At 39.8% G+C, this 18,436-nt stretch overlaps 1 protein-coding gene across 1 annotated transcript; it reads right to left on the bottom strand.

Annotated features, from left to right (window-relative positions):
* Positions 1 to 832: 832 nt before the first annotated feature.
* Positions 833 to 16,651, bottom strand: LRRC72 (leucine rich repeat containing 72). Its single transcript, XM_065669110.1, has 6 exons — positions 16,533 to 16,651; positions 16,269 to 16,435; positions 6,320 to 6,409; positions 4,159 to 4,323; positions 2,858 to 2,885; positions 833 to 1,290 (listed from the first exon to the last, which is right to left on the bottom strand). The coding sequence occupies exons 1-6, from the start codon at positions 16,649 to 16,651 to the stop codon at positions 1,122 to 1,124; spliced, it is 738 nt and encodes a 245-aa protein (XP_065525182.1). The 3' UTR covers positions 833 to 1,121.
* Between the last annotated feature and the right edge of the window lie 1,785 nt (positions 16,652 to 18,436).

Genomic DNA, 18,436 nt, shown 5'->3' with positions numbered 1-18,436 from the left:
CAGTGACGAGATTAGCCAATAGACCCAAGTCTTTGCACATGAAATTCTATATAAATATAAGAAAAATGCTTTGGAGTGCAATTAAACACTGAAAGAGATTGACAAGAAGCAGTGGTACCTCCTGTGCTGGAAATACTCAGCTCCCCTTGAGGGCACTGGATAACCTAATCTCAGACCTGCTTTCAACATGAAGGTTGGACTAGATAAAACTCCAGAGATCCCTCCCAACATAGACTGTCCTGTGCTAATTAAGGGAAGAAAGAAGGAACTCGGAAGACAAACCACAGGCTGAAGAAAGGCTTTGATACCTTACATAGCATTGACTCTAAGCCTTTGGCAGAATGGAGGGAGAAGGATGTGAGGAAATGCATTGTTTTTCATCTCCACGCACATCTCCCAGTAGCTTCCCTAGTGACGGTAAAGAAGCCAAAAGTGACGGGTAGTGCTACAGCACAGTATGACCCATGTGGTTATAGAAAAGTGTTAAAACCTATCAGCAGCCTCGGAGCAACACACTGTGTGTGGCAAGCCCTGTCTCTCTTAAAAGGACCAGCAAGCACAGGCCTGCACCCTAGGAGAGTATTAGAGCCAGGTATAAGCACTCTTAGGAGATCACATTTCCACTGTACTGAGTATCCTCATAAAACTGAGAGCTTTGAGTGCATTCATGCAGCACACATATTGATACTTCAATCCCTCTCAGAAATGAGAATATCTTAATGGTTGCTTTCTCATATCTTTATGTTAATGGATGAGGACAAATTGCTGCTAGTGAACATGGTAAGTCTAATTCTTCTGTAGAAACTATAAGGAACAAAATTATTTATCCTTAGTTTCTTAAAAATTAACTTGCAGTTTAGCTTTAATGATTTCTGGTAATAAAAGTATGGTAAGAATATCATTTCAAGCCACCTGCACTATCGTTCATTTTCTTAATTTCTCCACTCTCTGTATTACATATCTGATGATAAAAGGAATGTTACACTACTTCTTTTGCTGGAAGTTCATTTAATTAGGTGCATGTTTTAATGTACTTGTTTTATAGAGACTGTAACTCACTTAAGGGGCTTATCTCCACCCTGGAGAGAGGCATGACTTTTTTTTCTTCAGGAAGCAAACACTCATCTAAATCGGACTGTCAGCTTCTTACAGGCTTCTGCTGCTGCTTTGTTTTCGAGCCGTCTTTCTTGAGAGGTGGCTACATTGTTCCAGTCAACATAGGAAAATTCCATTACGGATCTTGCCACTGCCCGAAGTAAAATGGCATCTTCAGGGTTCTCAAATGGTTCTCTGCAAAAAGAACACAGAAAATGTGCATTTTCTGAATGCTTCTGAACTACTTTGGAGCTAATTTGTTACATGCTCCCTGTGTAGAAAGTGAAGTTAGAAGTCATGGTGACCCTAACTGTGAGGATCTGAGAATGTTACATTTTCAGAAGGTTTCCTTCTTTTACCAGATTAAAGAAAGCAAAACAAAATAAGAAAAGGTCAGAATCACAGTATTCTAAAGGGGGAAAAAATCATGCTATTAATTATTTAAAATGCATTTATAGTAGACTTAAAAATGCTATCTTGTTTTCACTGCTTTCCCTCTTCCCCCCCCCCCCAAAAAAAAGATATTCCTGTACACTTTTAATGCTCTGATTCAACAGAAATCATAAAACTAATTTTATTATATCATAGCAATATGATATCCATTAATGCAAATGCACTTTTATTTCATGATGGATCTTTATCCACGATGCAAATATTCCTTCTCCAAGCTCTGAATCCATGACAGTGAGTTTGTGTTGTTCCTTTATCCTGCTACAGCTGCAGTCTGGGAGAAAAGAAAGGTGGCAAATGCACAACATCAATGCAGAATTGAGAAGGACTCCATGTTAGACCAAAACCTTTTAACTCAGATGATGCAATATTAAAACCTGATCTTATAAGAATTTATTTCTTAAAGATGTACCTGTAGTAATGCAAAACTAATATAAACCATTTCCACCGGGTGTAACACTCTTTGCCATGACAAAAGCCTAAGCATCTACTTAAGTAAGACAAAGAGGAAGCTGTATAACCATTCTATCAATAAGGACAGCTAACTCCACTGGAAGCAGGAAACAATTTTTAAACATTAAGTAGCTTGATTGTAAAGAGCTGTACTCAAAGTGAACAGCAATATAAAATCAAATTGTTAAAGAATATCATCCAGTATAGCCTTTATTATTTCCTTTAATAAATGTTTCAAATATTTTCACATGTAAATCTAGGATGTAAACCCAAGCCTGATATCTGAAGTTTTCAGATTTACTCTTATAAACATAGCATCTAAAATGTCATCACATTAAAATGCAACATTTATGCTGCTTCAATCCAGACACAGAGATAAGTTTTACATTTATTTCTAGGATTTTGAAACTGAACAGAATAAATGTAACATCAAGTACAGACTAAAAATGTTTCATTCTGTAAGTCATAATATTTTCCAGAGAGTATGTATGTTGAACAGCCAGTCAGGAGAAAGTTTACTGGGCCATAATAGAGAACAGCTATTCTGATGCTCTAATACTTAAAGCATGCTTTTTCCTGTGATCAGCATTTGATCTTACAAATAAATAGCATTTTTATATACCCATTTCCAAATGTGCAATACCTTTCAATATTAAATTTCAGACAGCACTGGGTAGGTTGTCTGATCAGAACAGTATAGAGTTGCAACTATGTTACATATGAAGCCCAGAAATTTGTTCAAAAGCTCATTTTTCCTGGCCGTATCCTCTGGTGAGGGTATTTTTTAAGCATGAGAAAAGGAAATTAAATAAATATTTCAGAGATACAAAAGAAAAAAAAAATCCAAAAATTTACTTACTTATTTCTCTGATTTCCAAATTCAGAACCTGTAACAAAAAGTTCAAATGAAGACATTAATGGCTGTACACCATTTTCATTAGCTGAGGATTATGACTCCTATGACTTTAGGACATCCTACTCCTAAAGTACTTGTTCAAATGAGCCAGAATCTAGCAGATGATGTGAAATGTTCGTATTTAATTAAATTGCTATGGAAACAAGTATCCATCAGGGTTTTTTTTAAGTGTATGTCTTGTGGCTTATTTCCCATAGGCATACATTTCCATGCCTCTTTTTTGTTGTTGTTGCTGTTGTACTTTCACAGAAAGATGATGCCACTGTCTAGATGCATGAAGGATGGCATGGTAGAGATAAAGATGATTGTATGCATACGCTGAAAATTACCAGCAAAAGAAGCCAATTATTCAATATGATTAAGCTATCTTTTTTTCCCAGCCTTCTCAAAACTACTGTTAAATCCACTTTTCTCAGGTTTATTACCGTGAGATATACATTAAGGAAAAAAAAAAAAAAAAAAAAAAAAGCAGGTATTTTGTTACTGTTCCAGACTGCATCTACACTACTGTTTAAAATGTCATCCATGCACAATACAGTTTTTCTTATCTTTAAAACACCATGATAGCAGGTAAGATTGTATGGGATTGCAGGGTTTGTTCTGGGTATCTCCTGTGGTACAAGTCACAAGGTTCCAGGTGGTATTCACCTACTTTCTTGTGCCAGGATCATGCTGTCTTTCAGATCCGAATATTTTAAGAATTTTAAAAATTACTTTCTATGCTATTATAAGACATCATTAATATAGTCTCAGCTTGGAAAGCATAAAAAGGAATCTGCTTACAAAACCAGGCAAGATATGTAAAATTTAAACCACTATTTAGAAGCAAATAGCTTTCTTCAAGAGATTATTTTACAAAAGCACTAGAGGGCATCAGAACCCTGTGATGCTGATCACTGAGACTCAGCCTAGAAGTGTCTGGAGATGCTTTGAATTAAATAAAATAAGCACTCACAAGACACACGTTGGGAAAAATAATGAAATTTTGTTTGTTCAGCTACCTTCAAAGACAATTCTGTAACTCGAGAGTGTAGAACTTATTTGCTACAGTACTCATAGTGGAAGGATTCATTTGTTGCCTATTGCTGCTACTACTGCTTACGTCATAAAAAATTTGGTTGAGTTCCTGATTCATTTGTACTTTATTACTAGAACAAACAACTTTTTATCAGATGAAGGAGAAGAACCTTTTGTAATTCCAGTCACCTAAACATGTATGATTTTCTTTATGTTAGTATAAATACCTGAGGGCATCATCACTCTTCTGGCTGGCTGAGTGCATTTGCTAGATCCTACTGTAGTCTCCAGGAGTGTATCTACTCTCTTTCCAAAAGCCATGGACTGCATGACACCAGACCTTTTGTAGTGATAAAGATGAAGTGCCGACTCCCTTTCTCTTTGTGTAACTGCTGTTAAAAGGGACATAAACATTTTATTTCCCCTGCCAGCTGAAAAGGCTGGCACTATCCATCTGCATGCAGAAGGCAACTCACTTTTTTTTGTGTGTGCAGACTTTTGTAACAATAGCAATGTAAATCTATGTAATTTCACAACAATTCAAAATTGGAACATGGGCTGATAATTCCTAAGGCTTTAGGGTGAAGCCCTATGCAATAAAATGAAGTTTTTCTTTTGAGTGCAGTAGGATCAGAAGTTTTAAACAAGAAACTAGAAAGCAAGACTTTTCGTACTACTTAAATGAGATCTACTGCAGAAGTCACTAAAGATTTGGAAGCTTTGTTATAAATAGCAAAAACAAGTCCAGTGTCAATGCCAGTTCAGTTCCATTGCTCATTTACAGAGAAAACTGTTGGAGTGAAATCAAAATAAAAGCTTCAAATTTTCCTGTTTTGCATTTAATTCAGAAATATTTTTAATTTTTAATAAAGAGTTTGAAACCCTTAAGTCAAGTAGGCGATGTTAATTTCAATGATAAACTGCATACTAATGCAGTACTTCAGCTATGGAACAGAAGTGAGCTAAAGGTTTAGAACAAGTAACTCTGGCAGAAGCATTCTGAATTCAGGGAAGTTCTGAAGTCATGGTGTCTAGGGGACCAATTAGGAAGGAACTGCAGTAGTCATGCCTGGAGGTAACAGAAGCGTGAGCACATGTCTTGAGTAAAGGAGACAGCCAGGACTATGCTGTGGTAATGTTCCACAGATGGGGAAGAAGCTTTGTAATGTTAGAGAAATAGCTCACTAAATAGAAAGTCCAAGGTACAGTTTGATGCAAATTAATGCCACAAGTCTTAATGCAGGACTTATTACAGCATAAGTGTATTTAGAAGGTTAAGTCCAGGAAGTTTTACGGAAGTGTTTCTAGAGCTGTAAATGCAACACACATTTTCCAACACATTAAGCTTCAGTCGTCACTCTCTAGCCAAAAACAATCATTAGTAAAACAGTCTGACAGACATGCTAAGAACAGGTCTAACACATCATCAGATATGCAAGAGACTGATGGAGGTACCAGAGCAAAATGAATATGGAAGCAAATGGCCACACGGTCAGATTCAGCAGCTGTGGTCCATCCACCAGCTTTCCTTCACAACAAAGCTACACAATCTGCCAGCACCTGCAGATGTCCTGGGGCTGCCTTGCTCAAGTCCAGCATCCTGACTCTCCTAGAGACTTGGGAGCAGGTTTTCAGGATGACATTGTTTTTCCTTGCTACTTTCTTATGAGCTAGTACTGGGGTAGGAGTCAACAGAGCTCTGCTTCTCAGAGCTCTCCAGTAATTTTCAGTCCTTCTGCCAGCCACACAGCTTTCCAAACACCAGAGACAAAAATCACTAAAAACGATTTTCTGGGTCTGCTGAGGCATGTTTATGGATTGTCTGATTTATCATCTGGCTGTTCTTAACACATTCCTCCCCCCCCCCTTTCTCCCCCTAAAATTTACAGTAGACAAACTGAAAGATCTCTTAGTGATTTATGAAGACATATTTGAAAACTTGGGCAGCACAAACCTCACCAAGAAATGTGATACAAATATTTAAACTGTACAGAAACACATAGATAGCTGAGGATATTACCCATATCTAAGTAAACATGCTCACCAATATGCATATACCAGTTTGAATGCACAAATGTAGGTGCGTGTTTTAAGCACAGGATTTTATCTTTTACCCAGAACTATACAGACCAAGATACAAGACAAACATGCACAGTTTTAAAAGGCATAAATCAAAAGCATTTGGCAAAGTAAGCTGTCTATGCTGTGAAAATCTTATTTCCTTGACAAATCTTTCAAAAACCAAATTGGTATTTATTCTCTAGATCTTTTACTATATCAACAAAAGCATGCAAAACAACAGGCAAGATTAATTCACCTATTCTTCCAAACGGATTGAAATCGAAAGCAACTGTCAATGCTTTAGGAGAAGAGGAAAGCAATCCTTACACTTCCTGTCAAGGAGCTGTACTGAAGGAAAGAGATGTACCACATAAAGCCAGTAGCCTGGGTCTTGCGCCAGTGGGTTATGCAATAGGTCTGCAAAATGTATACAGAAAAAAACAAGCAACATCAGAAAAACCCAAACCCAGCAAAAGAAAAACAACCAACTTCACAAAGTAGGAAAACTAAAGATCACTCTTAGCCAAAAACGTTGTACAAAACATTATCAAATTGTTCTTACACTGGGTAAACAAAGCACAGTCTCTTTACACATGCAGAATACCTCAATTAAACATGGACTGCAAGCATTGGCTTACTTCAGAGTATGTAAAGTCCCACAGGCAAGAACTGAGTAGAGGTGCCATCATGTATTCCAAACTTTTGAAGGTGGATTTTTTTCTAATTTTTTATGATATAAGACAAAACCACCAAGTGTTTGCCTTTGATTGTCTCATGTATTGTTAGGTGATACCTACTTTAAATAACAGTAGTCTTCTAGGTGTGACAGTTTAAAGGTAAGACACAAAAGTTGTAAGGGGAGAGGGTTATTAAAACCAGGTGAGCCCTAGGTCACCTAAGGCTTCATCACAGCTGATACAAAGTTTTCATGCCACTGACACTATATACAATATAAATACTCAGTCTCCTGATGTTTTGAGAGATGAGTTTGAAAACTTAAGAAACTTCAAGAGTAAAATGCTTAAAAAGGCCTAAGTTCCTGAGAGCCTGCGTCCTGCTAACTTCCACTGGGACTTGAGGTACTAAGCTCCAAACACCTGTTAGGAACTTCACTAAAGTACATTCAGGTTCCCATCACCTGAATAATCAAACCTTTGCAAGGCAGAGGCAGGCATCAATCCTGTGCCGCTGCTTTGCCAGATGTGGAGCACTAGCCCAGCTGACATGCCAGATCAGTTTGTTTCATGAGTGACCTGATGTTGGTCAAAATAGAAACTGCCCATTCCCAGATCAACAAACAAACAAACAAACAAAGTGTGTTGGGTGGGGGATTTTTTCCTACATGAAAAACATAATAATGCTATTTTTCTTCTCATACAAATGCTGCTTGTCTGAGACAGTAAAAATAATCAGGAGGCTGCCACCTTGAGATCAGAGCAGAGAAAGAAAAATCTTAAATTAATAATTTTGACTTCTACCAAGGTCTGCACTGGTCTGGTTTTCTCTTTCTGAGGAGAGGCTGTGACTAATATTCACTCTAGAGTAAAAAATCCTGTTACAGGTAAATTTAGCAGTTTGGGAGAGAAAGATGATACTACAGAAGCACGTAAGAGGTATCAGAAGAAAGAAAAATGTCTGTAAATATTCCACACAGACTTGTAAATGACAAGATATTATTTCATGTTCTTCAGGGTAAGTATGACTTCTGAAGAGGGCTTAGTGCTTGATGTCATTTAGCAGTTATTTCAAGGGTGCAGTAAAGCTGGAATGGGCAGTTGGTATCCCCTCCACAGAAAACACCTGCTCATGTTTCAGAGAACTTCACGCATTTTAATTCTTTACCAGACTTTTCAAAAATCACTGTACTTAGAAGTAGTGAGAGACCCACAAGGTGGCAGCAAAAGAAAGTTTATTTTTACCCAACAAAGTAATACAAACCTATTTTTTTCTAGGAAGTGTTGATCAGAAAGAATATTAGGTATATATGGGATAGCCTGTCCTTGAGTCAAGAAAGTACATGACAGCACTCCCGAGAGGAAAATGTTTCCCAAAGCAGGTGTGTTTGGTAGTGGGAGGGAATGAAGATTCAAGACAGATTTTTCCAAGGCACAAACCGGGGTTGATACTAAGTACTTCTGAACCCGGATGCTACATAAAGCATGATTTGTAGGTTTGGTTTGGAGTGTCTGATTTTTTCTACTGCTTGTTCTTACAATAAATCCAAGCATTGTACGTATCAAGTCAGTCTTATTTTACAAAACACCTGGGATCAATTCTTGGCTCTGCTATCTACTTTCTTGTCAAGGTCATGAAATTTTACTTCCACACATTAGGTATAATGCTTTCTTCCTCCACAGTTCTGCCTGTTTTCTCTATTTGGAGTGTAGGAAAACAGTGTGCCTATCCCACAAGGGGCAGAAAGGAACTACTGCGGTAGAAAAACAGTAAAGAACAAAAAGTTTTCTGAGGTCTAGCAGCAAGATGTTATCAGCTGTGGGTAATAAATCACTTGAGGCAATTTACAGAGTACGTAACAAAACTCTTGGATTCCAAAAGGGGGATGTGAGCACAAGGTGAGCCCATAAAGAAACCCTCCCTGTCTCCCAAAAGGCTGCTGTTGTGAGCAATCCATCCAGTAAATCTTTAGAAGCTGAGTGTCTTCCCTAAATGCCTGACGAAGAATGGCGTCCTGCTACAAATCCAGTGCAGGGCAGTGGTTAAAGTCACAAGAGAGCCTTAAGGAAGAGAAATGCAACATTTTAGCAGCTGGATGCTACTTCTGAAATGAACAATAACAGTGTATTAGACAGCCCCATTTTAATAGTCCTAATGTCCCCAAGAGCTACAAAAGAATAAACTGTATTGTGCAAGCAGGAGCTCTGCTGAAGGCCAGCAAGTGCTTTTTTTGTTTTATCGGAATGTCAGGCAGTAAAAAAAAAAACAAAAACAAAAAACAAAAACACCACTCACAACAGTGAGAACTCTTCCATCCCCCAAACAGTTTTTATTCTACAGAGGTGATTTATGGGTGCAGCCGTTTTCAAAGGCACACAGTGCAAGCTCTGTACCCATTTCACACTTACTATTGAAAGTAAGCATACTAATGATACAGTGATATGATATATAGGATATGACTTAAAATTTAACTTATTAATTTACTGCTGTAATTCGCTTCAAATATGAATGTACATTTTATTAAACCAATAGAGTCCTGCTAATTTGAGAACTCATTATTATGAAATCTCTTGAAACAAACACATTGACGGGTTTTCTTCCTGCCTAAAAAGGTCAGAGGGAAGGGCTGTAAAGTTAAGATTATTAAAGTTATTATGTTTCTTCCACTGATCAGTGTTTACTCTCAGATCTTTGACTAAAAGAAACTTTTTTTTTTTTTCCTTCTAATCAGAGTAGACTGGTACATCCCATGTACTGTTCGATAGTTCTCTTAAACACTTGCTTTTCTATGGTGGTGACCGGTCCAATGTGCAGTTTTCACTATGCCTTTGTAACTGCCATTCACAATAACTTGGTAGCACTTTAACTATCTGCTATTTGTCTTTATTTCCCACAAATGGTTGCAACGAGTATGACAAACTCCCTGTTACTTGTTGAAGCTCCCTATTAATTTGTAGGGCTATAACATTAAATCCAAGTGACTGCATCATTCATACATGGATGTCTGTCCAAACTTCCCCTAATCACTTCAAACAACTACATTTTCAAATAGACTAAGTTTACTTTCCAAGCCGTGTTTTCCTTTCCTGCAATCAGACATTCAGTTTTCTGAATGCATAAGGAGGTATGGCTTCATGACACTACCTCCATCAACTCTATCATTAAACTTGCTTTCTGTTTTCTCAAAGTATTGAGCATTTGACATCACCTATGAGACATTCTTTCAGGAAGCATGGAAAAAGACTGCTTACATTTTCACTTTCAATAGGTTTACAGCACATAATTCTACTTTCCCTGGAGGCTCCTTCTTATGCTGTAACTTAGCAGAGCCAACACTCTCTTGTATAACTTCATTTGAAACTTCAGACCCCATGCTATTTTTATTTCCAGCCTGTATGCTACTTAACAGATATTGTTATAGGATATATCTAAATATATAATAATATCTAAAGTGTATTTATTCCCGGACTCTAGAAATCCCCAATCCGCCATAAAGATGCAGAAAGTAAGTTCTGTGAGCAACAGAATTAATGAGACAGAAGTTTGAGTTCTATAACCTATCACGCATACTCTCAACAGTAATAACACCCATTTCTCAACTCCCTTCAGCTATATGATAATCTCGTTGTGCTCCCATTTGCTCTGACAAAAAGGCAGCAGGTAAACTGCTTTGACTGCCTCCAAGCTACTCACCCAGCAGACTGGCTAGCCAGCAGCCAAAAGGAGTTAACTTCTGAACTCATTTGGCAGCTTTTTCTTAGTTGAGGTACTCTCTGTGGAATTTTCATGTCTTACAGATCTCTTTCTTCTGTCAAATTTGGCTAAAATTGATAATTAGCTTCAAAAGTTATTGGCAAATGATGCGTAAACAGAGAAGAAACATCCTGATAAGAAACACTAAAAGACTACTGCTTGCTGTTCTGCACAACAAAAACAAGGAATTGCTCAGGGTCTGCAAGCTTATCATTCCTTTCAATCCCTTCACTGTTTTGCAAGGTTTTTTAACTGGTTGTTGTGAAGAAACAGAACCTGTAACACACATAAATATTTCAGAGCACCTGAAATAAAATGAAAAATAATTAATTATTCTCACCATACCTGTCTGCATTTATTAGATAACTATTTTGTTATGCTGCACACCGAGTTTTATATTCTAGTTATCAATCTATGCAGGCCTTCTGGTAACACCTTGAATGAGTTAGTATTATTGGAGATTTCAATATTGCTTTCTTTTTGCTAGTCACATCCTTCAAACATATGCCACACTTTTTCACTCTGGTTCCTTCCATTGGTACCCATCACTCTTGCCTCAACAAATCAGCATCAAATGTATCTTCTCTTCTTCTTCCCTTCTACATCCCAGTAACCCTTGATTAATTCATTACTTCCTTTTATCCTGACCTAGTATTACCTTTGCCTCACAAACAATAGTATATCCCTATTACTACCTTTGCCCACAAGCAGTAGTGAATTCCTTATAAAATAGTTTAATTTCAAATTATTATTAATTTAAAGTCACTAACAAATTCTGTTGTGGCTTGCAGAAGATCCACGGACAGCATGCTGACTAATGTAATCAGAAACTGAACTTTATTCACTTCGGAGCACTGCCTTGTATAGCTTCCAAGCTTGGTCCTGCGCTTAAGCTTTATAATGATTGGTTTCTATACACAATGTAAAGACAGCTGATTGGTCTCTACACATAGTGCAAAGGCAGCTGATTGGTTCTTTCTTCAGCATCCGGGAGCAACACTAGCTGATTGGTTCCTTCTTCAGCATCTGGGAGTTGTTTCCCTCCTGCAGAACTTCAGCATACGTGGCCACAACTTTGCCCTGAAGTGACCTGTGAACTAGGCCGTTAATCCTTACTACAAACTCTAACCAATGGCAAGAGTCCTGGATCACTCACATGCCCATTGCTTGTTAAAAAGCTCTGAACAGTGGCTGACCCAGACTATGCGTTCACATCCTCACACCACATGAGGCTGAACAGCATTTCCCATCCATATTTCTCTACCAATGATACTTTATCTTCTGTTTGCCATATTTTGTTATCTTCTGTATTGTCTCTGGTGTTCATGTTTCTTTCAAGCTTGTTTTCCTCAAAATGTCACAGACACTAATCAACATCGTTTCTCACCCTGAGATGAGAGAGATGCCAGGCATATTGTAAGCATTCTACACATCTGAAAGTGTAACAAAGCAGCAGGTGACAAAGAAATGGGAACAAACTAAGTGATACACTGTTTTTAACCCATAACAGCACTTCTTTTCCCAGGGAAAGTGAGTCCCATGTACTCAGCAGTAAGCAGAAATTCTGCTCAGAACACAGGAGGAGAAGATTGGCATCCTGGGGACACAAACCTGAAAGAACTGCTTTGTAGATGTGGTATGGATTGTCCAGCCATAGGGCCAGAGGAGCCAAGCACATCAATGTACATTTCTTATTATTTTTCGTATTAGTGTATCTTGTGAAATCTTTCACCCCTTTTCCACTCCCCTCCTGTCCTCAGATAAACTTAGTATTCACTCATATTCAGTAAGTCTTGCTTTAAATCAAACTGTGCATCTGCTGAGACTGGAACTATCTCCAATGGTCCAGTTAGAGTTTTGTGTTTAATTGTGTATGTAGCACTCTGAGCTTGCCAGTGTACCCTCAGTAACAAACTGCCTACTAACCAGAGAATATTAGTGAGCTGCCAAGTCATCCTCACTAATTGCTCCTCTTCGTTTGTCATTCTTTAAATAAACATTCTTGATTTTCAGTAGAATTATAATGATCTTTATTTGACAAATTTCAACTGACATAATAAAACTTTCCTTGTGGACTTTAATACGTCACAAGACTAGAGCCAGTGTTTCAGAAAAAATTAGCAGGATTGATAAAAATTAAACTTATATGATCAACCTAAAATGATCTGCTTCTTTTCTAACTGTGAAGCCTAGCCTCTGGTTGCCCATGTGTTTTTTGTTTTCAACAAACCCTCCAGGTACAAACAAAGGGGGAATCGCCACAATTATCTTGCATTTGAAAACAAAAATCTGTCAAGACCAAATCCTACAAATTTGAGATGCTGTATTTTTATTTTCCTGTATTTATGAAAATCACATTATCCCATGCTGCTACTTTGTTAAACTGGCTATTTGGCTTCCTCAAATAACCCATAAAAACAAACCCTGCAAATACACATTTGTATATCCATTGTTACATGTAACCAGAAAACACAGTACTGCAAGTAGCAAAGACAGGCAGATGAGTGTTGACAGGACAAACAGAGCTCTTACAGAGCTACTAATCCTCCTGTATACCTCTGAATACTGTTTTTCAGGTAGCAAAGCCAAAATTTCCTCATATTCTTTGTCACTGCTGTTCCATACCTAGTTTACAGGTTTACATTTTAATTGGTGTTATTCCCTCTTTAGTAACAGCCTCACCTTGACTATCTCCAAGCCTTGATCTGTTGGTTTTTTTCTGGTATTAAGGCATTTAATTTGCCCCAGGTAGAGCTTAATTCCTCTAACATTTAAAAAGAGCCTGTCCCTTTCTAGATGCCTTCCAGACTTTGCATGTCTTTCTTACAAACTTATCCGTTTAGGCCTGCAGCACTCTTTTCCTACCTACTGCTAAGTTAATCAATTTTCCTAGGATGACAGCTTTCTGTGTCCAAAAGTACATTTTTTCATGTCCCTTTAACAGTAGGAGTTTTAAAATAGAAGCCCATTCCCTCCTTTTTGATTGACTTTAATTATAATTTTTTTTCATTTTCTTATTTCAGCCAGCAGAAAATTATGTCAAACCAACAGTTAAGGAGGCATGATCTGATACAGAGATTGGCTGAGGTTCAAGGTTTAAATAAATTGGTATAGAATGAAACTAATTCACTTCTCTCCAGTCATCAAAGAAGCCAGCTTGCATCATCTTTCTCAAAATAGTTTCATGGGAAGACAGATCACTTCTATATCTGCCATCTGAACATTTCTTTTTATGCCATACCAAAAAAATTATTCAAAGCCAGTGAGGGCACACATAAAGGTGTTTAAAATCAGAAAATGTGCCTATTAAGACTGTATACACAGGCTTAATTCACTCTCACATATGCTTGCATTGTTTAGCATTTACTCATTAATAAAACTTCCCCCTTAGATTTTATGCATCTTTTCTTCTTTCCAAAATATGTATTTTACTAATTTTGACAGTAGCTATCCAATTTACACTTTGTTTTTGGAAAGCATCAGATACTTTGTGTAAATCAGAAGATGTGCTAAGGAATTTATAGATACTAGTGGACACACTCAGATTTTTCAAGACCACCTGACTTCACTAAATCCAAACTATATGACACTGAAATCCCTTGCCACCTTATTTTATTATTCATAGGACCTAGAAATCTTGAAAGCCTTGTCCCTGAATTACTAAGCTACATTAGTTATTTATCTATGATATCAAATGTACATACAGCAGATGCAGTTGTGAGGCTTCAGACAGGTATGCAACACTTGGAATTATGCCCTGGCCAGAAATTCAAAGTATGTTTTCCAAAAACTTTGAAGTCTGCCCTGTCATGTATCCATCTTTCCATGGTAGCCTCTCCTCATGCTCGTCCTACAACATACACCTCTATCAACCTAGATCACCCACAGGTTCATGAAAGCTTTGCCTTCTTTCACTTACATGGTTTCTTCTCATCTACTCTACATCTTAAGCTGTTTCTTAAAGCTCTCGGAGGAGATCAGTTCTCCGATCAGGACTGCCAGCCCCAAACAAGTGTTCTCATACTCACTTTATGTTGCCCTGCCCTTCCTTCAATTCTTAGTAGCAGAAATGCAGGTAATTTCAAAGGCGCTACCAATGAGTTTCACTATTGCAGTAACAACTTTCTTTAGGGAGGTCAGAAATTTGGCAGTTCTTAGACTGGGTAGGTCCTGTGTTTTTTTTTATTTGCCTTCTTGATACTCTTTCCACCCAGCCTTATGAGCCAGTTCGAACAGGCATAGATCAGCCCATTAAGCCTCACTCCTCTGCTCCCTGTGGTAGAAGTTCATGCACAACCCTGTGAACTTGCGGACCCTCAAGCAATTCTGGGATTGTGTATCTAAGGCTGAGGCAGTTAACTATTTCACTGTGAGTATAGTTCTGCTGCGTATGTCAGTATATCTTCACCGCTTCTTCCTTCACATGATATTTCACATACAGATGATGTTCGGAGATTCTCTGATACAAAAAGCACTATGAAAAGTTACCATTTACTGTGCGCTTTTCTTCTAGTAAAAGCCAAACTTGGAAATATATTTTACTCACTGTCCATCCAGGTACAATACTAAGACACTCACAGTCCTCTTAAAGCCACAGCTCTTCAGATGTTTTTCTACTGCCTAACAGTATACAGTACATTTGTCAGTATAATACACTGCATAACTGTAGACTCATTACAACATATACACATTCAGTGTCTAAATTACATGCACACCAAAATTAATATATGCATCACAGCACCTTGAAAACTGTAACAGTCAGAGAAATAAAGCGATATTAAATTCAGAGTCTCTATTTTAAATTGATGAAAACACTCCAACAATTATGTTGCACTAACTTTCCTCTCCTGTGGAGAATTGTAGTTCACAGACATAAAGTGAAAAATTAATGTATATTGACTGGAGAACGGTTTTCTCACTCGCGTCAGCCAACCCAGTACAGGTGATCAGTGAGAAAACTGCTTACCTTGAATACAGCTGCAACTTCATTTTATGCAAGTTCACTTCATGCACATGACTTTTCAAAATTATGCATCCAGAAAACTGTTTGCACATTTTATATTGAAAAACGTAGACACAACTTTGATTTTCAGAGTATATTATTGGTGTGCTGTATTTTGTAAAAGGAATGAAACCTAGTCACATAAGGGTTATGGAACTCTGTTACCAGTGGTTGACAGAAAGTAAAACATCTATCAGAAGACAATGGCTTTATTACACAAGTTTTTATGCCCAACATCATTGAGATCACCATTCACAGAATCATAGAATGGTTAGGGCTGGAAAGGACCTTAAGATCATCCAGTTATAGCCCCCCTGCCATGGGCAGGGACACCTCACACTAAACCATGTCACCCAAGGCTCTGTCCAACCTGGCCTTGAACACTGCCAGAGATGGAGCATTCACAGCTTCCTTGGACAACCCATTCCAGTGCCTCACCACGTTCACAGTAAAGAACTTCATTATATCCAACCTGAACTTCCCCTGTTTAAAACACAGAATTGATACTTTACAAACACAAAATGGCTTGGAAGCACGATGGGCATGTCTAGAGGGTCCTGTATGGGCTGCACCATCACACCAGCATGTTCTGGGCACACTTGAATATACCTAAAATAACTGTGGGTGAGCTTGGAAATGTGCTGAACCTGTGCTACTTCATGAACAGAGGGAAGAAGTAGCTCATGGGACTCAAGTTTCTTGTTCCACAGAGCTGATGTGGGGACAGCAGCCATTTGCTCGGTAGGACCAGCAGCCTGACCGCAATTGTCAGGTACATGGGAGAAGTGGCTGTATTTTGATTTCTACCCAGACAAGAAACGCTGCAGAAGGAACAAGAAGCCCTACCTGGGTAACAATATCTGTGCGACAGCACCAAGTGTGTTGAAGTCCGCCCCTCTGCCTGCGGACGGCACAGGGCTGCCAGCCGCCCCCGCTGGCAGCGCACACCTTCTCCAGAGAACAGGAATCCCTGGCGCTGCGGCAGGCAGCCACGGAGGCCGCACCCCACACTTCTGTTTCTCAAGCTCCGTTATTCAAGGCCGCACCCTCTCCCCACCCTGGCAGCCCCCTCCCAGCCAACCCCAGCCCTCCACCACAGCACCCCGCGGCCGCAGGCGCCGGCAGGGCTCGCAGCCGCTTCCGCAGGTGCGCGGCTTCCCCCGGCCAAGTCCTCCCCAGGCAGAGCCGCTGCCTCTGCCGGAGGAGCCCCGAGGCGGCCCCGCTGCCATGGCGAGCGGGAGAGGCGAGCTCCTTCCCCCGCCGCGGGAGCACCTCTACACGCCCCGCTCCTTGCGCAGCGCCGAACTCCCCCTTACCCCGCGCCCTCTGCGCAGCGAGGGGGCGAAGCCGGCGCCGCCCGCCCGTGGGGCCGGGCCTGGGGCTCTGCGAGGGCGGGCGGAGAGGCGGGGGGCCAGGGACTGCACCCAGCAGCGGCCTCACCCCGCCCCGTCCCGTCCCGGCTGCGGTAGCTCCCTCACCTGCCCGCCTCCGCTGGCGGCCCCCACCACTTTAGGACCCCGTTTCTTGTTAGGGGTGGCCGAGGGCTGTCTGGCCTGGCGTGGTGGGGACAGCGTCGACACAGCGCTACCTCAGAAACAGCGGCACCGCTTTAACATCGAACCGGGAGCCCGAGCCTGCGCCTTAAGTCACCACAGAGCTTCGCGCTGGCGGAAGGAGGTGGATGGCAGGCTAGGGGCCCTGCCCTGCCCTGCCCTGCCCTGCCCTGCCCTGCCCTGCCCTGCCCTGCCCTGCCCTGCCCTGCCCTGCCCTGCCCTGCCCTGCCCTGCCCTGCCCTGCCCTGCCCTGCCCTGCCCTGCCCTGCCCGAGGGGGGAAGTGTGCTGGGGACGTGCTCGATCACGGTCCCGAGAAAGCGTGTGTCCCTCTTTTTCCCCTCTACAAACCCTGGTTGGGTTTGGGGCTTGTTTTGGGGTTTTGTTTGTTTTCAAAGCACAAATCCTATGTGTATGTATATATATATCCTATGTGCATATATATGTATGTCACTTACAAAGAAAACACTTGTGATTTTAATTTACAGCTAATCCACACCTTATGTATTCCTTATTTGCAACTTGCAAATCACCTTGGTGCCGGAGAAAATGCCTTCCATGCCCACTTCTGGAACGGGCCTGTTGCTGCGACAGCGCGTTTGATTGTAAAGTAACACACAATGTTTATGACATCCACACGTGCAAGCAACTGTTGCCATGTTGTTATTTTTATAACCGTTTTACTGCATAGCACAATCTGAAAAACAGAAAAAGCTATTTCCATTGTGTGTGTATGCGTGTGTGCACTTATGGGCATGTAGAACAATAGAAAATGTTTGATCAAGCTACAACAAAAATATATCTGAAAACTTGGAGCTTTATTTAGAATTTAATTTACAGAGAGTACTTGAGTTAGCAGAAATAGTCACTGTAAATTATGTGCAACTGATATACAAAGAGCAAGAGTCGTGTCTCCAAATATATGAATAAGCTGCCCCTCATGGAATTAATTACGTGCATGCCTTTGCTTGTTCAGACCGCTGAAACTAGATGTGGTGTGTATGATGGAGGAATGGGGCTACAGCGCAAGTATTATATTGCAAATACCTAATTTTCAGAGAAAAAAAAATGTGTGGGTGGCTTCCATTTCAGCTAGGTAGCTTTAAAAAACCAGAAACCTCAAATAAGACAAACTAGACATCTTAAAAGTATAAAACTGACAACAGAGATGTGTTTAATCACTTATTTTTAGCTTCTAAAAATATCTCTAGGGTATTAAAAAACATAAAAGGAGGAAATGTACCGGTGAAGGAAAAACTGGTACACAGATCTGTGTTTGTTGCATTTTGTGTTCGAGTTCTGAGTTTTCAATGAGAAAGGTAGAGCTGCCACTTCAGAATTGTGAAAGGTGAGATAAAGTCAACTTCCGTTATAAAATTATCAGCTATTCCAAATAACATGATACAACAAGCAAATTCAGTAATCTAAAGTATGGTGAGAGGGGAGACCTTTAGAAGATATTT

Source organism: Lathamus discolor, chromosome 2 (genome assembly GCF_037157495.1).
Source record: "Lathamus discolor isolate bLatDis1 chromosome 2, bLatDis1.hap1, whole genome shotgun sequence".
Classification (NCBI taxonomy): domain Eukaryota; kingdom Metazoa; phylum Chordata; class Aves; order Psittaciformes; family Psittacidae; genus Lathamus; species Lathamus discolor.
Note: the sequence above shows the minus strand (reverse complement) of the source record. Positions and strands in the feature narration are given on the sequence as shown.